The sequence below is a fragment of the Helianthus annuus genome, chromosome 7 (genome assembly GCF_002127325.2).
Source record: "Helianthus annuus cultivar XRQ/B chromosome 7, HanXRQr2.0-SUNRISE, whole genome shotgun sequence".
Lineage (NCBI taxonomy): Eukaryota > Viridiplantae > Streptophyta > Magnoliopsida > Asterales > Asteraceae > Helianthus > Helianthus annuus.
This window is the reverse complement of record NC_035439.2, coordinates 107,599,221-107,622,612: the sequence shown is the minus strand read 5'-3', so window position 1 is coordinate 107,622,612 and position 23,392 is coordinate 107,599,221. Positions and strand designations below refer to the sequence as shown.

At 34.8% G+C, this 23,392-nt stretch overlaps 1 protein-coding gene and 1 long non-coding RNA gene across 5 annotated transcripts; one reads left to right on the top strand and one right to left on the bottom strand.

Annotated features, from left to right (window-relative positions):
* The first annotated feature begins 417 nt into the window (after positions 1–417).
* Positions 418–3,617, top strand: LOC110867759. Of its 4 annotated transcripts, none has more exons than XR_004862340.1 (8): positions 418–680; positions 787–821; positions 901–991; positions 1,101–1,163; positions 1,231–1,334; positions 2,704–2,836; positions 3,012–3,104; positions 3,205–3,617. It is a non-coding gene; the product is annotated as an uncharacterized LOC110867759 (long non-coding RNA). The 4 variants fall into 4 exon arrangements; XR_004862338.1 differs by having other exon boundaries at positions 418–691; positions 3,212–3,617; XR_004862339.1 differs by having other exon boundaries at positions 418–720.
* Positions 3,618–20,617: 17,000 nt separating this feature from the next.
* Positions 20,618–21,254, bottom strand: LOC110866447 (zinc finger BED domain-containing protein RICESLEEPER 1-like). The gene is made up of 2 exons (XM_022115594.1): positions 20,748–21,254; positions 20,618–20,674 (listed from the first exon to the last, which is right to left on the bottom strand). The coding sequence occupies exons 1-2, from the start codon at positions 21,252–21,254 to the stop codon at positions 20,618–20,620; spliced, it is 564 nt and encodes a 187-aa protein (XP_021971286.1).
* Positions 21,255–23,392: the final 2,138 nt, after the last annotated feature.

The window sequence follows — 23,392 nt, the reverse complement described above, 5'->3', positions numbered from 1 at the left end:
GATAGTTGTCTTGTTCAGTATTGACATACAAACTAAAAGATACAAGTAGATGATGTTTTAGTGTACAAGTGATTAAAGCCCAACGTACCTGGTCATTATCGATTTTTATTTTATTCAATATCGAGGTATGAATTAAAATGTACAAGTAAGTAATGCCTTAGTATACAAGTGATTACTGCGATATAAAAACTAGGTGGTTTTGTTTGGAGAGTCGAAATCCGGCTATATATAAAATAATAACATGATAAACACATGTAACTAAGATATTTAAAATATCATTAAGTAATTTTTCACTTTTAAAAATGTACAATTGGTTAAAGCATTATCTACAAGCTTTTCAAGCATGAATTATTATCTTAAAATCTGAAACCTTAAAATCCTAACCAACTCACCATGTATCCGGGACATTGTAAAATCCTAACCTACTCACTATGTATCTGGGACATTCAAATTCAAAATTCAAAATTCAAAATTCAAAATCAACTGAAACAATTAAAGGCACTGATTGGCTCCGCCGCTAGGTATTACATACCCTTAAAACCCAACATACTGTGGTGGGTGAAACTCAAACCTCACACAGGGTTTTTGAAACTCAAACTCACACCAACACATTCTCCTCTCTATCTCTCCTAAATCAAGAAGTACATGATGTTTAATGGCTTGATTTTGAAGATGTTTAGGTGATTCTAAGGTTTGATTTAAAAGTTCAAGTGATTCCAGGTTTGATTTCTTCTTCTTTAGGTGGTTCTGTTCAGTTTAACGAACTTGCTCTAATTAATCTTGCAGATTCGTATGAATTCATCCGGGACCCTTCAACACTTGTAATGGTTCTCTTTTTTTAGTCGAATTTGTTGTTTTTTAGTTATTCGTTGGTTTAGGGTTTCTATTTCTTTTGTACAGTCAAAGACAAGCAGGTTTCTGGCTAGATCACATTCATGGAGGTATAATATGCCACTACAATAGAGTCGACTTTTGAAGACAAGAAATATAGGTAAATAGGTTTAATCTAGCTTTCAAGGCTTTAGCTATATTAAATATCAAACTCTCGTAATAAGCTAGCTGGATGAAATTGTTAAGCACATTCTCTTATTTTGTTTCAGTTAAATGAGGTAGATTCAAAATTCAGATGGAGTCTAATAGGGATAAGATAACCATCTTAAACGGTAAGGATGAGATTGTTATAAGAATGCCCTATTGTGCTTATTACGATAAGTTATCCTATTATTTCAGTGTAGTGACAAGTTGGGTCTAGGCCTTGGACTGGGTAGCTTTGTTGCTGGAGTGATGATATCAACAACTGATCTTGCTCACTATATTCTTGAACAACTGAACAAGTAAGATCTAACTACTTATCAATTTGGACCTAACAATTATTATATTTGTGGTTGATTCTCTTTTTGAGGTTATTGGGTATAGTTTATATTGGAGGCCACACATCCTGGACCTGTAAGTGACTCTCCTACAGTGTTTGTAGAAATCAGTATGTACCTCAAAAGGGAAAAGCTAATTGTTAGATAACGAAAGGTTACTCTTTGGTTTCATAGTTTTAGACTTAATTAGAGGTGACGATTTTAACCCATTTTCTTACGAATGGATTCCGGGTTGTGTTTTATCTCAAAGGTTTCAAAACTTAAAGGGTTGTTATTTGAACTTGCTAACGCTTCGTATTATTCATAATAAGGGGAAAAATTTAGGTATATAGATCAATTATCAATCAGGTAGTTTTTTAATGCTCATCTTTAAGGGCTCTATGGTATAGTTAATGATTTGCTATGTATTGTACTTGCAATCCAAAGATAATTTTACACATTTGCTTTAATAACTGAGTATACTGATTTTCTTTAAAAGAGATATTTGTTCAAGTTTGCATAAATTATCTTCATCAGCATATGTTTTTCCACTTGGTGTGTTGAATTTATGAAGCTTTTGTTCTCACTCCTGGCACATGATTAAAGATTTACATGTAGTATAGATTACCATCTTTAATTCCTTATAACTAAGGAAAAACATAATTGTGTTTTGTGCTCAATTTGCCTCATTAATTTATTCTATTTTGTTTACTTCCCCAGCTAAAGCTAATGTTCTTGAGTCTTTTCAATTATATGAATTGAATACGGGGCATGTATCAACATCCGTGAATGACATGGTGTAGGTAGTTTTAAAATTTATTAACTAACTTCATCTTAACTACCAAAAATAGTTATTCATTTGCTTGTGTTAGTCTTCATATAAAAATGAGAACTCATTTTTTGTGGTATTCAAGTAATAACATCTGAATTGCCCAGAATGCATACTTAATTTCAAATGTAAATGTGTAATAAAATCTATAGGTGGCAAGGTTGGCAGGTCAGTTGAGTTGAGTTATGGGTCAAAAGGGCTATGCTTTTAGGGCCCACTATAACTGGTTAAGCAGGTCAGGTCAAAAGGGCTATATTATTGTTCACTATGCTCCATCTGTTGTATCTTGTGCTTGTACAACCATCTACAAAATATTCCCAAATTCTAGACCAGCACTGGTTGTTCAATTACTATGGAGATATGATTCATAATCAATTAAATTTAAACACTAAGTTGTTTGTCATGTTTGAAGCGCAGGTAAGAACTTATGTTTGTATTATTATACGTTGAATGATAATATTTGCTACACTTTGATCTTCGATGCCAACTTTCTTATCAACTTCAAGTTTGTTATTTGGTTACTAGATCGTTTCTTCTCTCCGCATGATTCCTCCCGTCATCTTCAACATATGTTCATGTCGTCTGCTGGAAGCTGTGGAGGTTGATGTTAATACAAGAAGTCGGGCCTATATTAACTTTTGACAACCTCATCAAATCTGTAGGTTTTCTTTAAAATTACATTTATCTAATATATTATGATGGAAAACTTATATAATTGGTTTTACTTTTAATTATCATATTATTAAAATCCTTTATTCCTTATTTAAACCAATAATTATAGTGGTTTTATGAAATGATTTAGAAGCATTAAGGTAACTTTTTTCTTATTTCAGACGCTAGCATTCTTCTATTGGGTTTGGGCACCCGTTTGTGCAAACATGAGAACCAGGGGTGTTCAAACTGTTGTTGTAACTTCAAACTTAATGGTGAGTGTAAGCCTTGTTCATTATCATAAACAAATTAAATGTTTAAATTAACTTCCTATATGTAAATGGTGGTATTAAGTTTTTTTATGTGTTCAACAAGTTTAAAGTAGTTATCTTATTGGAGAAATGGATGGCGGATTTCATGGGATTGGCGCTGGAAGAATCTATGAGTTTTTTCAACAGTGGTTTATTTCTGGAATCATCAGTTTGTGTTCCTTCATTATTCGTTTCGCTACTGAACACGCTAGGTCGGTTTCTTGTTCGTTGAGGCGGCTTGGTGGTCATGTGCTTTCCTTGCCTGAGGTATTGCACTTGTATCGAGAATAAAATGCCTCAACTGTCTCTTATGTAAATGAGCCTTGAGAGATCATTTAACCAGCTGAAGGGAAGTATCTCCCAAATCAGCCCATTAGTTAACAAAAGGGGCAAAATTGTCACCTTTAGGTACTTATGGCTAATATATTTATTTATGTGTTATGGTTATCACATTCAATAGAAAGTGGAGTTGTGGAAGGCTTCTGTATTGTTTCTTTTGGAGTCAGTTAAAGAAAAATCATGTTAAGGTAATGTTGGTCGTATAAAACCTCAATTTACGCTTGCTATTTTGGATCACATCATTTGATGGTATTAAAGAGGTAAAAATGCATTATTGACATGTTTGCATCAGTGTGGACATTCTTTTAGCCATTTGATCTCAAAAGTCAAACCTATTTTGATTGCATCCAAGATTTATTCTACGAAAACACCAAATTGGGATAAGATGAACTGAAGCCCAAAATGATTATAACTGGGCTCACAAACTGATGGTTGGGTCTTAGTGTGTGGTATGTGGGCCCATAAGGAGATTAGTTCTAACTAGATATAGGGAAGAGTGCAAACAAAAAAAATCGACAAGGTCAAGCATGCTTTGCCTTGCCCAAGTCATTCTGTCACCATTGTTGTGGCATTTAAGAACCCCAAAAGGCGAATGGAAACCGCAATTGTTTACCAACATTTGTGGACTTTCTAACATATTTGTACATTAACCTTCATAATTAGTATAGCAGTTTTTGCAGTTTAATATGCTTGAATAATGAAACTCTTTAGAAAAATTTGATGTTTAAATTTAATTTCCTGTATACGAACATGATTTGTTTTACATGCGTATATAGCAATCACAAAGAACATGACATTGATGGCTTACTAGCTAATCTCTTTGTGCGTATATTTGAGATGTGAGAACATTGACTGTGGCTTTGAAATTAGTCTAAACTAACTTGGGTTAGTTTCATATCGATTCCGTACACACATTTTGGTAAGCAAGTTTATGTGTTATGTGGGCTCGGGTAGGGTTGGTATATTTTACTATAGTAGAAGATTCACTTCAAAACTTTACAAGACCAATTACAAAAGAATCCTTTTTAAGGACATTTTAACATATAAAATAATATATAAAATAAGGACAATTATAAACTTCATCGATTTTAAGGACAATTTAACATATAAAATAATATAACAAGAAATTTTTATAGTTAACTACAAACTAACAGAAACGTTTTTATACGTGTGATCATTTACTCACATAATTTTAATGCTAAATTGATATTTTGTTGAGATGTTGAAGGCTACATATTGATCACACCAATGCTACAAATTTAAAAATTAACTATGATAAAACAATAAACATAATAAATTTTCATAAAATATTATACGAATAAGAAAACTGATAGTAGTACTAGACAATAAATCATAAGAGAATTGATAAAGTAACGGAAACGAGTATCGGGTTGCAAATTTTTGTTGCTGCAATCATTTAACCAGACCGAACCTTTCATATTTTCATATACTTCTAGCTTTTATACATCAAGTTCATGTATTTCATATTTTATACTACCACTTCATTCATATATTATTCCGCTTCATGTTTATACATCCAAATCATGTATTTATACCTCATTTCATATATTTTGAAGCAAACGTAGTGTTGTTTTAGCTATTAACCGAAATTAAAAAAACTGAACAAAAACCATCATTCTAACCAAATAAACCAAACAGATTAATCAAAAATCGATTGATCAATAAACTAGACTAACCGATAGCTTCGATTGAGGATAATAGCCGAACCGGTCGAATCATGCACACCACAATGAAATAGACTTATCGATAACCTCGATTATGTCGTATATCTACCACAATGATGCTACAATAAATATTATACGAACAAAAAATTATCAAGTACCACAATCCAAATTGTCACCCCCGTAGCATCGCGCGGACACCCTACTAGTAATTTACAACAACTAAAAAAAAAACCATTTTTTGAGTCGTATAGCTCCCACTAAAACGCCATAAAAAACTAATATTTTGAGCTATAATTTACAACAGCTCAAAAAAACTATTTTTTTGAGCCATATAGCTCAAAAACGCCATAAGCTCCCAGTTAAAATGACGCAACAAAAAAAAAAACTATTTTTTGAGCTATAATTTGCAACAGCTCAAAAAAACCATTTTTTGAGCTAGCTCATTAAAACGCCAGAACAAAAAGAGCTCAAAAAACGCCATAAGCTCACAGTTAAAACGCCACAAAAAAAACTATTTTTTAGCTGTAATTTACAACAGCTAAAAAAAAACCATTTTTTGAGCCATATAGCTAAAAAAACCATTTTTTTGTCTAACCGCTAAATTAATATCTTTCGTGCTCAGAAAAATCATAATTGGTACTGTAAAAACGCCATAAAACACCCAGTTCAAAAAAACGCCATGAAAAAACTCAGTTGAAAACGCCATAAAACACTCAGTTCAGAAAAAACGTCATGAAAATAACTAGTTAAAACGCCATAAAAACACCTAGTTCAGAAAAACGTCATGAAAATACCTAGTGTAAAATGCTATAAAACACTAAGTTCAGAAAAAACGCCATAAAACCCAGTTAATTTTTTTTCGAAAATTATATCAATAGTAAACTCGTTGGAAAGATAAAAAAGCGCTGAGTTTTATGGTGTAATTTTTTTCGAAAAATAATCGCGTATAAAAAAGTTATTGTCGTTTAAATATGATGGGGGAAAATGGCATGTGAATGACATGTGCACCTTTGTTTGGATCTTCCTATTTTACCCCTCCTGAAAGTTCCAAGGCCCCTATTATTTACAAAAATGCCACCGCATCAATCTCAGCCACAAACCACTCAGATCTTGTGGCTGAGAATCGTTCTCACCGTTCTCACACTTTGAGGGGTTCTCTCCTGATCCGGTTCCCATATATATATATATATATATATATATATATATATATATATATGTATATATATATTTATTTATTTATTTATTCTTGAGGTTGGTTTATTAATTAATTGGAACTATATATATATATATATATATATATATATATATATATATATATATATATATATATATATATATAAACCAACCCCAAGAACAAGCTTCTTCATGCCTTCCCCTTTGTTTAGTCTCTCTAACAATGGTGTATATGTTATGATTTACTGATATAAAATGACATTCATCAATGGAAGTGTTATGTTAAGAATAATTAATCATAATGTGCCATGTGATCATATATTATTATTCCATATATAAATAAGCAAACTTTTTTTGCATAACAACTTGTAACTTGTGCTTTGAGAGTTTTTCAAAAAAAAACTTGATTTTTTAATTTTAACCCAAAAGTTTTTACCTTTTGCAATTTTAACCCTACAATAATTTGTTTTATTAACTTTAACCCAAACTTTTCATTACTTTTAACCCAAAGGTTTTTACCTTTTGCAATTTTAACCCTACATAATTTGTTTTTTTTTTAACTTTAACCAAACACTTTTCATTATTTGCAATTTAACTTCACAACTTTTGTCACTTATACTTTTCATCTTTGGAAAATTTTCGGTTTACATATAGTTCTTAATTTTTCGAGTTAAGACGACGCAACGTACAAGTGTGGTTCAACTTTCTTATGTTTTGTTTCAAATTTTGCAAGTTAATACGACGCAACGTACATGTGTGGTTCAACGTTTTTACCTATTTTTTCATGTTTGACATATTCGTCGCAACACGCAGATCCTAGGTCGAGTCAGTGTTTGTGGTCGATAACGGTTGTGTGACATTAATACTATTTGACACTGTTTTACGCCTCGCCGCAACGCGGCATGTGCTTTGGGGGTTTTCCAAAGAAAAAATGGTTATGCATATGGTTGTCGTAACCTTGGCTTTGGGGGTTTTCCAAAAAAAAAATGATTTTTTTTACTTTTCACCTAAACGTATTTCATAAAATACTTTTAACCCAAAACTTTTTATCTTTTGCAATCTATCCTCACAACTTTTTTTAATTTCAACTTTGGTCCTTTATAGTTTTCATTTTCTGCAAATTTTTCGCTTTATGCTTGGTTCTAAATTTTATGACTTAACACATCGCAACGTGCATCTTTATTTTAACTTTTTTACGTTTCGTTCTAAATTTTGGGAGTTAACATGACGCAACGTGCGTGTGTGGGTGATCGTTTTTACATAGTCTATTTTTCCCGTTTGACAGATTTAACATAACGTGCGGGTCCTAGATTGACTTAGTCATAACAAAAAAAATCCCCGCCACATTACGGCGAGTCTCAATTCTAGTTGATACTAAATCAACAACAGTGAACATAATTAAGTTGAATTATAGGGATTTCTAGGTATGAGTGATCATATGACGTCACAACGAAGATATGTGACCCACAAGTTGATGTTATCTTTTTTTTAAAGATCAACAAAAAATTTTATTCCATTATTCACCTCGGCGACCAAATGTTAGATGAATCACCAAGTACATTCATAAAAAATACATCATCTTTATACACCAATTAGGGGTGCAAATGAGCAAAGCCGAGCCCGAGCCTAACACTACTCAAGCTCGGCTCGTTATATTTTGCTGATAGCTCAAGCTCGAGCTCGGCTCGATTCGAGCCTATGTTTTCTGGCTCGAGCTCGGCTCATGGAGAAAATGTAAAGATCGAGCTCGGCTTGGCTCGGCTCGGGCTAATTGAAGAAAAATCTTAAATGAGCCAAAGCTCGGCCCAAGCTCGTTTTCAATGACCTTAACGAGCCAAAGCACGGCTCAGGCTCGTTTTTGCGACAAATATAAAAAAAAAATGTAATGGGAAGAACTAACATCATCGTGCATTAAAATCCAAATAACCATCTTGAACCATCCATCTAGACCAACAAAAATAACCATATACATGTTACGAGACCAAGTTAATATTCTATACAAAAATCACATATCCAATGTTAATAAACAAAATCTGGTCTTCTCAAATTTTCATAGCCAATGTTCCTCCAAAAGTTACTGAGCTAGAGCCATTATATCAGCAAACCTACACATTAAGATTAAAATCATCAATTGTTATAACACTGACATGTAAAAACATGAAATAAAAATATTAGTTGGTCATTTGAGAAGTTTTAGTAATGAAAAATTTAAAATGAAACGAGGAATAGAGTTGCAACGTACCCTTTACTAACAAAAAGTCATCAACACAAAGATATACAAACCTAATCATTCAAGCGTCAACACCAACCTGTACCAATTCAATCAAACACAACACCAAACCAAATAATAATGTAAGCACTTTAAAAAAAGTCAAGGTAAATTAAGTTGTTCTAAACATGATATGAACCCCTAAAAGAATTTCATCAGTTCACTTTAAACTTTAAAATCAATCATCAACACCATAAAAACTAAAGAATATGTTATACATGCACCTTAACTTAGTTTTTTTTCCACTGGGTAGTAAAACCTCGCATGGTATCTCCTCCTTCTACAAAAATAAAGTCAGTTGTTATAAATCATGAAATATATAGTCATATATATTATAAAGTTGTCAAATATACCTTTAGCTTCTTCTTTAACCCATACATTTGCCTAACCCAATCCCACCACAAATCAACATTTCAACGGTAGTAGGCGCCAATGTAGATCGATAAGGATCAATAACTCTTCCCCCGGCACTAAACGTTGACTCGAATGCAATGGTTGAAACTGGAATAACAAGAATACCCGACGCCATCTTTGACAAAACACGATATTTCAGATTATGAGTGTTCCACCAATCTAACACATTGAAATTAATTCTTTCATTTCCTTTAAGTACACCCTCTTCCAAATACATTTTAAGTTCAGATTTTTGTGGTCTCTCCGCTTCAACATCATTAAGAAACCCTTCAAATGCCTCCCAATCTGAACTCGATTCATTAGGCCTTGAAGTAGTGCTTCCGGCAGAGGATCCACTTTTATGGCTTAAAGCCTCCTTGACTGATGCATCATGCCTCTCCAAATACTCATTAAACATATCATCAAGTGCGTTCTTCACTTCTACAATATTTTATGCCGCTTCTGTCGGCGAGTATATCTTTGGATAACAAAATTCTATAAACCACATTTTTAATCTAGGATCTAGGACTGCAGCAATGGCCATCAATAAGTGGCATTCCCCCCAATACTTGTCAAACTTATCCTTCATCTTTTTGGTCATCTCCCTAATAAATTCGATCTTGGATAATACACCTTCATTCAATGCTTGTTTGACCTTGTATACCTCCCTAAGGTATAAATTTGCAGTGGGATACTCACTTCCTGATGTGATCTTTGTGCACGCCTTAAAAACCTCCAAAACTTCACACACGTTTTTCACATTTTTCCAATCGTCCTCGATAGGCAAATGTTTAAAATGAGGTTCGTATTCTATGTATCTAGAAAACAATTAAAAGTTAATAAAACACATCTTCAATTATATAAAATAAAAGACATTTATATTCATCTTATAAACATACCTTGGGAAAACGTCTTTAAACTTGATAGCAAGCGATAACATATCGTATGTGGAATTCCGTCTTGTTGGAACATCAATCATCAACTTTCTATCACGCACTTGAAGTTGATGTGCAACAGTCGAAAACGTATGACGCCTTGCCTCTGAATGATTGATATATTTTACTGCTTCACGAACTTCTTCAATTACGAAATCAATCTTTGAAAGATCATCTTTGACTAACAAATTTAGGATATGTGCGCAACATCTGATATGAAATAATATTCCACCGCAGGAAAGTTTCTTCATTCTAGAGAAGTTGGTCTTCAACGTACTAACTACCCTATCATTGTACGAGGCATTATCCACAGAAATGGAGAAGATCTTCCCCTCAATTTCCCACTCCTTTAAACATTTGTAGATGCCATGGGCAATATCAAGACCAGTACGAGGAGAGGAACATGCACAAAACTTAACACACGTTTCTGGAATCTGTAAAGTATTATGACCAAATTCAAATATAATAACAGAAATATATTATATAGAAACATATAACATGATAAAATAAAGAAATAAAAGTATGAGGATTTTAATCAAACCTCCAATTCTTATCAATGAAATGCCCCGTGATAACCATATACTCGGTTTTCTGATGAGATGACTTCCAGCAATCAGTTGTTAAACAAATATTCGAGGCTTCTTTTACAAGGTCTTTCAGTTTTTTTTCTTGTGTTCATATACCTTAACGCAATCCGCCTTTATTGTAGTCCTACTTATCCTCTCAAACATTGGATTTGCCATCTTCATCATGTATACAAACATCTCATCTTCAACAGTGGTAAATGGTTGCTCAGTTGCCATCAACTAGTGTGCAATTGATTCCCTCATCTTGTTAGCATCATACTTTGCTCAGGTCTAACCAATATTGGATACTTATTATGTGCCATGTCAGCATCAACTGGTTGAAAGTTTAGTAATTGCTGAGTTCTTACGTATTCTTTACGCTGGAAACAAATATCCATGTGTCTTTTCATTGTTGATGTAGGCTTGCATTTACTTACTGCCAAACGATGCTTGCAATGAATGCATTCGACTTTTAGTGTCCCATCCTTCTCAGTCACCTCATTAAATTCCTTCCATACCTTTGATTTCCTTTGACGTTTAGCCTTCGGTTTCACATCTTCTTCGCCATCATTATTTTCTTCTTCAACACCAGGATTATCTTCTTCAACACTTTTATCGGGAGGTACATCTTGGTTCTCATCTCCATCAATGTTAATGTAGTCCTATGGAGGCTGATTTTGACCTCCTTGTTGCCCTATGGTCGATGTTGAGCCTTGCATTGGGCTAATTGGATTTGTTTCAGTTCCTTTTTTCATTGATATAAAGATCTGTTTTTTCAAAGGAATAAATATCATTAATTTATAGATGTCTAAAAAGCATTAAAAGCACTAATTTAAAGAAATTAAAAGAAAGACATAATACACAAATGAACAACAAGCATATAGTTCGTGAATCATGATATCTCAAAGATCTAAAATATTGCTTCAAATTAAAAGCATTAAAAGCACCGTTTTAAAAGTGTCTAAAAAGCATTAAAAGCAATATTTTAAAATTTCAAAGATCTAAAATATAATTTCAAATTAACCGTAGAGATTTAATATTTAACTGTATAAGCTTGATCTATTATTTATCATCTTCGTGAATCATGATATCTCAAATATCTCTATGGTTAAAATATTTTCAAATAAACCCTAGAATCAACAACAGAATAAATGATGCAACAAGTAATTGTACTACTTGACTGACTTCATAAGTTTACATATGAAGTAAGAGATGAAGAAATATAGATCGAGAGATTAAAGCATTCTACATAAGAAGATGAAGTGATAATATACCTGTACATAAGAATGCCTCTATTGACTATCGATTAAGTACCTAGGGCGCCAAAGAAGAATTGGGATTTGGAATTCTAGAAACACCGGTGTTGACTGAGTAGGGTTTTCTCCTTTTACCTTTTTATCATAATGGGCTAAAGACTTGGGCTATAAAAATGAGCTTTGGGCTGAAAATTGGTAAATAACATTACTAACTAACACCAGTACAACAATATAGTATATTAAACCTAAAGCTCGATAAGGCTCGACGAGCCAAACCGAGCTTCATAATCCGGGCTCGAGCTCGGGCTCGATAACTAAACGAGCTGTTTTTTTAAGCTCGGGCTCGGCTCGAGCTCGATAAAGCTCGGCTCGTTTCGTGCTTTTCTTCGAGCCGAGCTCGAGTAGCTCGCGAGCCGGTCGACTCATTTGCACCCCTATTCTACACCATCTGGATACAAACTCCCAAATCTAGTCCGCGATTCGACATGATGCAAATAAGTGTATAGCCGATTCAACCTCTTCACCACATATTTTACAACAATTATCTTGAACAAAAACATTACGTCTAGACAAAGCTGCATATGTCGGAAGCTTATCTTGAATTAATCTCCAAATCAAAAAATTTACCTTTTTTGGATACCAATTATTCCACTCAAACATCAGCTCCAAATCTGTAAAAATCAACTTTTGCATCTTTTCTTTAACACTGCTCACAGAGAAAGTGCCAGAAGTATCTAAAAGCCAGCTCCATTTATCCGCACCCAATCCAAGTTCATAGCTTGTCAAGGCTTCCGTAAGGCCATGAAGATCAGAAACTTCCATAGTGCTAGACGGTTGTCCAATCCACGTGAAATTCAGCTCCAAGCCTTCGGAACCTACCACCAAACGATCCTTTACAACTGCATTTTTGTGTCTTTCCAGCTGAAACAAGGATGGGAATTTTTCGCAGAATGGATCCTCGAACAACCACCTCTCTTTCTAAAACGAAATTTCACTTTCACTAACAGGAGCCCCCCCCCCCAAAACATCGACTCCAAACATAAACCCACTGCTTTAAACTCTCCTTTTATTTTATATATTTGTTTCCACGGGCTTGCCACGGATAGTTTTGCTGGAATGAAGCTCCATGTTCTTGTATTATTATGTATCTCCTAAACCACTTTTTTCTATAAGCTATCCCTTTCCACTTTGAACCTCTACCACCACTTAGATAACAATGCCAAATTCACTACCCGGAGTGATCCAAACCCCATACCTCCAAAATCTTTAGGTGTCATCATGTTTCTCCACGCAACCCAATTCACTTTTTTCTTTTTCAGGACTCGAACCCCATAGAAACTCTCTTCTCAACTTTTCTAACTTCTTTATCACTCCTAAAGGTGCCTTATACAAGGAGAAATAGTATGTAGGTAAAGCATTGTAACACCACGTAAAAACGTGTCCAATTATGTATAGACACGTGTCCTAAACTTTAAATATGTGAAAGATTGAGTTTGAAGGACTAAAGTTGATAAACAGTAAAAAAAATATGTATGCGAAGGGACTAAAAATGAACATGCCAAACTTGAGCCCCTGAATGACCATACGTGAAGAATATATCCTTAAACGAGTGATCAGTTGGATATAAGAAGCCGTTTGTGAAAATAATCGGAAGATTATAAAACTACAAGGGTTAATTGTGTCAACATGTTAATTCTGACCTCTGAGTGACCTTTTAACGAACCCGAGGCTTCGAGATATTCAAATATACTCTCTAGAATAAGTGATAAAAATTTCACTTGGTTTCGAGGTCGTTAAGCGAGTTTTCAAGACTTTGGGTAAAAAGTGTCAACTTGATGAAACTTGCATTTATAGTAATATTTAACGAGACCGAGCCTAACGAAGTTGGTTTATAAATCCTTGGGCCTCAACAAACTAACTACAAGGGCCTCACATGTCAAAAATGAAGTTAAAATGGGTTTTAAATGACCAAGGACTAAGGCTGCCAAGTTAGGAAGTGGTTTAACCTGTTTTACAGGTTGTCGCGGCCCGCGTAGACTCTTACTGAGTCTTACGTGGCCCGCCTGAAAATGCCCAGCGCAGAAAATGTTGGACAGATGCAGGTTTCAGCTGTTGCACCGCCTCAAACTCGATTGTATCTAGGGGTGCAAATGAGCCGAGCCGAACCCGAGCCTAACACTACTCAAGCTAGGCTCGTTATATTTTGCTGATAGCTCGAGCTCGAGCTCGGCTCGATTCGAGCCTATGTTTGCTGGCTTGAGCTCGGCTCGTGGAGAAAATATAAAGATCGAGCTTGGCTCGGCTCGGGCTAATTGAAGAAAAATCTTAAACGAGCCAAAGCTCGGCCCAAGCTCGTTTTCAATGACCTTAACGATCCAAAGCTCGGCTCAGGCTCGTTTTTGCCACAATTATAAAAAAAATGTTATGGGAAGAACTAACATCATCGTGCATTAAAATCCCAGTAACCATCCTGAACCATCCATCTAGACCATCAAAAATAACCATATACATGTTACGAGACCAAGTTAATATTCCATACAAAAATCACATATCCAATGTTAATAAACAAAATCTGGTCTTCTTAAATTTCCATAGCCAATGTTCCTCCGAAAGTTAAGATTAAAATCATCAATTGTTATAACACTGACATGTAAAAACATGAAACAAAAATATTAGTTGGCCATTTGAGAAGTTTTAGTAATGAAAAATTTAAAATGAAACGAGTAATAGAGTTGGAACGTACCCTTTACTAACAAAAAGTCATCAACACAAAGATATACAAACCTAATCATTCAAGTGTCAACACCAACCTGTACCAATTCAATCAAACACAACACCAAACCAAATAATAATGTAAGCACTTTAAAAAAAGTCAAGGTCAATTAAGTTGTTCTAAACATGATATGAACCCCTAAAAGAATTTCATTAGTTCACTTTAAACTTTAAAATCAATCATCAACACCATAAAAACTAAAGAATATGTTATACATGCACCTTAACTTAGTTTTTTTTTCCACTGGGTAGTAAAACCTCACATGGTATCTCCTCCTTCTACAAAAATAAAGTCAGTTGTTATAAATCATGAAATATATAGTCATATATATTATAAAGTTGTCAAATATACCTTTAGCTTCTTCTTTAACCCATACATTTGCCTAACCCAATCCCCACCACAAATCAACATTTCAACGGTAGTAGGCGCCAATGTAGATCGATAAGGATCAATAACTCTTCCCCCGGCACTAAACGTTGACTCGGATGCAACGGTTGAAACTTGAACAACAAGAATATCCGACGCCATCTTTGACAAAACACGATATTTCAGCTTATGAGTGTTCCACCAATCTAACACATTGAAATTAATTCTTTCATTTCCTTTAAGTACATTTTAAGTTCAGATTTTTGTGGTCTCTCCACTTCAACATCATTAAGAAACCCTTCAAATGCATCCCAATCTGAACTCGATTCATTAGGCCTTGAAGTAGTGCTTCCGGCAGAGGATCCACTTTTATGGCTTAAAGCCTCCTTGACTGATGCTTCATGCCTCTCCAAATACTCATTAAACATATCATTAAGTGCATTCTTCACTTCTACAATATTTTCTGCCGCTTCCGTTGGCGAGTATATGTTTGGATAACAAAATTCTATAAACCACATTTTTAATCTGGGATCTAGGACTGCAGCAACGACCATCAATAAGTGGCATTCCCCCCAATACTTGTCAACTTATCCTTCATCTTTTTGGTCATCTCCCTAATAAATTCGATCTTGGATATACCTCCCTAAGGTATAAATTTGCAGTGGGATACTCACTACCTGATATGATGTTTGTGCACGCCTTAAAAACCTCCAAAACTTCACACACATTTTTCACATTTTTCCAATCTTCCTCGGTAGGCAAATGTTTAAAATAAGGTTCGTATTTTGCATATCTAGAAAACAATTAAAAGTTAATAAAACACATCTTCAATTATATAAAATAAAAGACATTTATATTCATCTTATAAACATACCTTGGGAAAACGTCTTTAAACTTGATAGCAAGCGATAACATATCGTATGTGGAATTCCGTCTTGTTGGAACATCAATCATCAACTTTCTATCACGCACTTGAAGTTGATGTGCAACAGTCGAAAACGTATGACGCCTTGCCTCTGAATGATTGATATATTTTACTGCTTCTCGAACTTCTTCAATTACGAAATCAATCTTTGAAAGACCATCTTTGACTAACAAATTTAGGATATGTGCGCAACATCTGATATGAAATAATCTTCCACCGCAGGAAAGTTTCTTCATTCTAGAGAAGTTGGTCTTCAACGTACTAACTACCCTATCATTGTACGAGGCATTATCCACAGAAATGGAGAAGATCTTCCCCTCAATTTCCCACTCCTTTAAACATTTGTAGATGCCATGGGCAATATCAAGACCAGTACGAGGAGAGGAACATGCACAAAACTTAACACACGTTTCTGGAATCTGTAAAGTATTATGACCAAATTCAAATATAATAACAGAAATATATTATATAGAAACATATAACATGATAAAATAAAGAAATAAAAGTATGAGGATTTTAATCAAACCTCCAATTCTTATCAATGAAATGCCCCGTGATAACCATATACTCGATTTTCTGATGAGATGACTTCCAGCAATCAGTTGTTAAACAAATATTCGAGGCTTCTTTTACAAGGTCTTTCAGTTTTTTTTCTCGTGTTCATATACCTTAAAGCAATCCGCCTTTATTGTAGTCCTACTTATCCTCTTAAACATTGGATTTGCCATCTTCATCATGTATACAAACATCTCATCTTCAACAGTGGTAAATGGTTGCTCAGTTGCCATCAACTAGTGTGCAATTGATTCCCTCATCTTGTTAGCATCATACTTTGCTCAGGTCTAACCAATATTGGATACTTATTATGTGCCATGTCAGCATCAACTGGTTGAAAGTTTAGTAATTGCTGAGTTCTTACGTATTCTTTACGCTGGAAACAAATATCCATGTGTCTTTTCATTGTTGATGTAGGCTTGCATTTACTTACTGCCAAACGATGCTTGCAATGAATGCATTCGACTTTTAGTGTCCCATCCTTCTCAGTCACCTCATTAAATTCCTGCCATACCTTTGATTTCCTTTGACGTTTAGCCTTCGGTTTCACATCTTCTTCGCCATCATTATTTTCTTCTTCAACACCAGGATTATCTTCTTCAACACTTTTATCGGGAGGTACATCTTGGTTCTCATCTCCATCAATGTTAATGTAGTCCTGTGGAGGCTGATTTTGACCTCCTTGTTGCCCTATGGTCGATGTTGAGCCTTGCATTGGGCTAATTGGATTTGTTTCAGTTCCTTTTTTCATTGATATAAAGATCTGTTTTTTCAAAGGAATAAATATCATTAATTTATAGATGTCTAAAAAGCATTAAAAGCACTAATTTAAAGAAATTAAAAGAAAGACATGATACACAAATGAACAACAAGCATATAGTTCGTGAATCATGATATCTCAAAGATCTAAAATATTGCTTCAAATTAAAAGCATTAAAAGCACTGTTTTAAAAGTGTCTAAAAAGCATTAAAAGCAATATTTTAAAATTTCAAAGATCTAAAATATAATTTCAAATTAACCGTAGAGATTTAATATTTAACTGTATAAGCTTGATCTATTATTTATCATCTTCGTGAATCATGATATCTCAAATATCTCTATGGTTAAAATATTTTCAAATAAACCCTAGAATCAACAACAGAATAAATGATGCAACAAGTAATTGTACTACTTGACTGACTTCATAAGTTTACATATGAAGTAAGAGATGAAGAAATATAGATCGAGAGATTAAAGGATTCTACATAAGAAGATGAAGTGATAATATACATGTACATAAGAATACCTCTATTGACTATCGATTGAGTACCTAGGGCGCCAAAGAAGAATTGGGATTTGGAATTCTAGAAACACCGGTGTTGACTGAGTAGGGTTTTCTCCTTTTACCTTTTTATCATAATGGGCTAAAGACTTGGGCTATAAAAATGAGCTTTGGGCTGAAAATTGGTAAATAACATTACTAACTAACACCAGTACAACAATATAGTATATTAAACCTAAAGCTCGATAAGGCTCGACGAGCCAAACCGAGCTTCATAATCCGGGCTCGAGCTCGGGCTCGATAACTAAACGAGCTGTTTTTTTAAGCTCGGGCTCGGCTCGAGCTCGATAAAGCTCGGCTCGTTTCGTGCTTTTCTTCGAGCCGAGCTCGAGTAGCTCGCGAGCCGGTCGGCTCATTTGCACCCCTATTCTACAACATCTAGATACAAACTCCCAAATCTAGTCCGCGATTCGACATGATGCAAATAAGTGTATAGCCGATTCAACCTCTTCACCACATATTTTACAACAATTATCTTGAACAAAAACATTACGTCTAGACAAAGCTGCATATGTCGGAAGCTTATCTTGTATTAATCTCCAAATCAAAAAATTTACCTTTTTTGGAGACCAGTTATTCCACTCAAACATCAGCTCCAAATCTGTAAAAATCAACTTTTGCATCTTTTCTTTAACACTGCTCACAGAGAAAGTGCCAGAAGTATCTAAAAGCCAGCTCCATTTATCCGCACCCAATCCAAGTTCATAGCTTGTCAAGGCTTCCGTAAGGCCATGAAGATCAGAAACTTCCATAGTGCTAGACGGTTGTCCAATCCACGTGAAATTCAGCTCCGAGCCTTCGGAACCTACCACCAAACGATCCTTTACAACTGCATTTTTGTGTCTTTCCAGCTGAAACAAGGATGGGAATTTTTTGCATAATGGATCCTCGAACAACCACCTCTCTTTCTAAAACGAAATTTCACTTTCACTACCAGGAGCCCCCCCAAAACATCGACTCCAAACATAAACCCACTGCTTTAAACTCTCCTTTTATTTTATATATTTGTTTCCACGGGCTTGCCACGGATAGTTTTGCTGGAATGAAGCTCCATGTTCTTGTATTATTATGTATCTCCTAAACCACTTTTTTCTATAAGCTATCCCTTTCCACTTTGAACCTCTACCACCACTTAGATAACAATGCCAAATTCACTACCCGGAGTGATCCAAACCCCATACCTCCAAAATCTTTAGGTGTCATCATGTTTCTCCACGCAACCCAATTCACTTTTTTCTTTTTCAGGACTCGAACCCCATAGAAACTCTCTTCTCAACTTTTCTAACTTCTTTATCACTCCTAAAGGTGCCTTATACAAGGAGAAATAGTATGTAGGTAAAGCATTGTAACACCACGTAAAAACGTGTCCAATTATGTATAGACACGTGTCCTAAACTTTAAATATGTGAAAGATTGAGTTTGAAGGACTAAAGTTGATAAACAGTAAAAAAAATATGTATGCGAAGGGACTAAAAATGAACATGCCAAACTTGAGCCCCTGAATGACCATACGTGAAGAATATATCCTTAAACGAGTGATCAGTTGGATATAAGAAGCCGTTTGTGAAAATAATCGGAAGATTATAAAACTACAAGGGTTAATTGTGTCAACATGTTAATTCTGACCTCTGAGTGACCTTTTAACGAACCCGAGGCTTCGAGATATTCAAATATACTCTCTAGAATAAGTGATAAAAATTTCACGTGGTTTCGAGGTCGTTAAGCGAGTTTTCAAGACTTTGGGTAAAAAGTGTCAACTTGATGAAACTTGCATTTATAGTAATATTTAACGAGACCGAGCCTAACGAAGTTGGTTTATAAATCCTTGGGCCTCTACAAACTAACTACAAGGGCCTCACATGTCAAAAATGAAGTTAAAATGGGTTTTAAATGACCAAGGACTAAGGCTGCCAAGTTAGAAAGTGGTTTAACCTGTTTTACAGGTTGTCGCGGCCCGCGTAGACTCTTACTGAGTCTTACGTGGCCCGCCTGAAAATGCCCAGCGCAGAAAATGTTGGACAGATGCAGGTTTCAGCTGTTGCACCGCCTCAAACTCGATTGTATCTAGGGGTGCAAATGAGCCGAGCCGAACCCGAGCCTAACACTACTCAAGCTAGGCTCGTTATATTTTGCTGATAGCTCGAGCTCGAGCTCGGCTCGATTCGAGCCTATGTTTGCTGGCTTGAGCTGGGCTCGTGGAGAAAATATAAAGATCGAGCTCGGCTCGGCTCGGGCTAATTGAAGAAAAATCTTAAACGAGCCAAAGCTCGGCCCAAGCTCGTTTTCAATGACCTTAACGATCCAAAGCTCGGCTCAGGCTCGTTTTTGCCACAATTATAAAAAAATGTAATGGGAAGAACTAACATCATCGTGCATTAAAATCCCAGTAACTATCCTGAACCATCCATCTAGACCATCAAAAATAACCATATACATGTTACGAGACCAAGTTAATATTCCATACAAAAATCACATATCCAATGTTAATAAACAAAATCTGGTCTTCTTAAATTTCCATAGCCAATGTTCCTCCGAAAGTTAAGATTAAAATCATCAATTGTTATAACACTGACATGTAAAAACATGAAACAGAAATATTAGTTGGCCATTTGAGAAGTTTTAGTAATGAAAAATTTAAAATGAAACGAGTAATAGAGTTGGAACGTACCCTTTACTAACAAAAAGTCATCAACACAAAGATATACAAACCTAATCATTCAAGTGTCAACACCAACCTGTACCAATTCAATCAAACACAACACCAAACCAAATAATAATGTAAGCACTTTTAAAAAAGTCAAGGTCAATTAAGTTGTTCTAAACATGATATGAACCCCTAAAAGAATTTCATCAGTTCACTTTAAACTTTAAAATCAATCATCAACACCATAAAAACTAAAGAATATGTTATACATGCACCTTAACTTAGTTTTCTTTTTCCACTGGGTAGTAAAACCTCGCATGGTATCTCCTCCTTCTACAAAAATAAAGTCAGTTGTTATAAATCATGAAATATATAGTCATATATATTATAAAGTTGTCAAATATACCTTTAGCTTCTTCTTTAACCCATACATTTGCCTAACCCAATCCCCACCACAAATCAACATTTCAACGGTAGTAGGCGCCAATGTAGATCGATAAGGATCAATAACTCTTCCCCCGGCACTAAACGTTGACTCGGATGCACCGGTTGAAACTGGAACAACAAGAATATCCGACGCCATCTTTGACAAAACACGATATTTCAGCTTATGAGTGTTCCACCAATCTAACACATTGAAATTAATTCTTTCATTTCCTTTAAGTACACCCTCTTCCAAATACATTTTAAGTTCAGATTTTTGTGGTCTCTCCACTTCAACATCATTAAGAAACCCTTCAAATGCATCCCAATCTGAACTCGATTCATTAGGCCTTGAAGTAGTGCTTCCGGCAGAGGATCCACTTTTATGGCTTAAAGCCTCCTTGACTGATGCTTCATGCCTCTCCAAATACTCATTAAACATATCATTAAGTGCATTCTTCACTTTTACAATATTTTCTGCCGCTTCCATTGGCGAGTATATGTTTGGATAACAAAATTCTATAAACCACATTTTTAATCTGGGATCTAGGACTGCAGCAACGACCATCAATAAGTGGCATTCCCCCCAATACTTGTCAACTTATCCTTCATCTTTTTGGTCATCTCCCTAATAAATTCGATCTTGGATATACCTCCCTAAGGTATAAATTTGCAGTGGGATACTCACTACCTGATATGATGTTTGTGCACGCCTTAAAAACCTCCAAAACTTCACACACATTTTTCACATTTTTCCAATCTTCCTCGGTAGGCAAATGTTTAAAATGAGGTTCGTATTCTGCATATCTAGAAAACAATTAAAAGTTAATAAAACACATCTTCAATTATATAAAATAAAAGACATTTATATTCATCTTATAAACATACCTTGGGAAAACGTCTTTAAACTTGATAGCAAGCGATAACATATCGTATGTGGAATTCCACCTTGTTGGAACATCAATCATCAACTTTCTATCACGCACTTGAAGTTGATGTGCAACAGTCGAAAACGTATGACGCCTTGCCTCTGAATGATTGATATATTTTACTGCTTCACGAACTTCTTCAATTACGAAATCAATCTTTGAAAGACCATATTTGACTAACAAATTTCGGATATGTGCGCAACATCTGATATGAAATAATCTTCCACCGCAGGGAAGTTTCTTCACTCTAGAGAAGTTGGTCTTCAACGTACTAACTACCCTATCATTGTACGAGGCATTATCCACAGAAATGGAGAAGATCTTCCCCTCAATTTCCCACTCCTTTAATCATTTGTAGATACCAAGGGCAATATCAAGACCAGTACGAGGAGGAGGAACATGCACAAAACTTAACACACGTTTCTGCAATCTGTAAAGTATTATGACCAAATTCAAATATAATAACAGAAATATATTATATAGAAACATATAACATGATAAATTAAAGAAATAAAAGTATGAGGATTTTAATCAAACCACCAATTCTTATCAATGAAATGCCCCGTGATAACCATATACTCGATTTTCTTATGAGATGACTTCCAGCAATCAGTTGTTGAACAAATATTCGAGGCCTTTTTTACAAGGTCTTTCAGTTTTTTTCTCGTGTTCATATACCTTAAAGCAATCCGCCTTTATTGTAGTCCTACTTATCCTCTCAAACATTGGATTTGCCATCTTCATCATGTATACAAACATCTCATCTTCAACAGTGGTAAATGGTTGCTCAGTTGCCATCAACTAGTGTGCAATTGATTCCCTCATCTTGTTAGCATCATACTTTGCATCAGGTCCAACCAATATTGGATACTGATTATGTGCCATGTCAGCATCAACTGGTTGAAAGTTTAGTAATTGCTGAGTTCTTACGTATTCTTTACGTTGGAAACAAATATCCATGTGTCTTTTCATTGTTGATATAGGCTTGCCTTTACTTACTGCCAAATGATGCTTGCAATGAATGCATTCGACCTTTAGTGTCCCATCCTTCTTAGTCACCTCAATAAATTCCTGCCATACCTTTGATTTCCTTTGACATTCAGCCTTCGGTTTCACATCTTCTTCGCCATCAGTATTTTCTTCTTCAACACCAGGATTATCTTCTTCAACACTTTTATCGGGAGGTACATCTTGGTTCTCATCTCCATCAATGTTAATGTAGTCCTGTGGAGGCTGATTTTGACCTCCTTGTTGCCCTATGGTCGATGTTGAGCCTTGCATTGGGCTAATTGGATTTGTTTCAGTTCCTTTTTTCATTGATATAAAGATCTGTTTTTTCAAAGGAATAAATATCATTAATTTATAGATGTCTAAAAACCATTAAAAGCACTAATTTAAAGAAATTAAAAGAAAGACATGATATACAAATGAACAACAAGCATATAGTTCGTGAATCATGATATCTCAAAGATCTAAAATATTGCTTCAAATTAAAAGCATTAAAAGCACTGTTTTAAAAGTGTCTAAAAAGCATTAAAAGCAATATTTTAAAATTTCAAAGATCTAAAATATAATTTCAAATTAACCGTAGAGATTTAATATTTAACTGTATAAGCTTGATCTATTATTTATCATCTTCGTGAATCATGATATCTCAAATATCTCTATGGTTAAAATATTTTCAAATAAACCCTAGAAT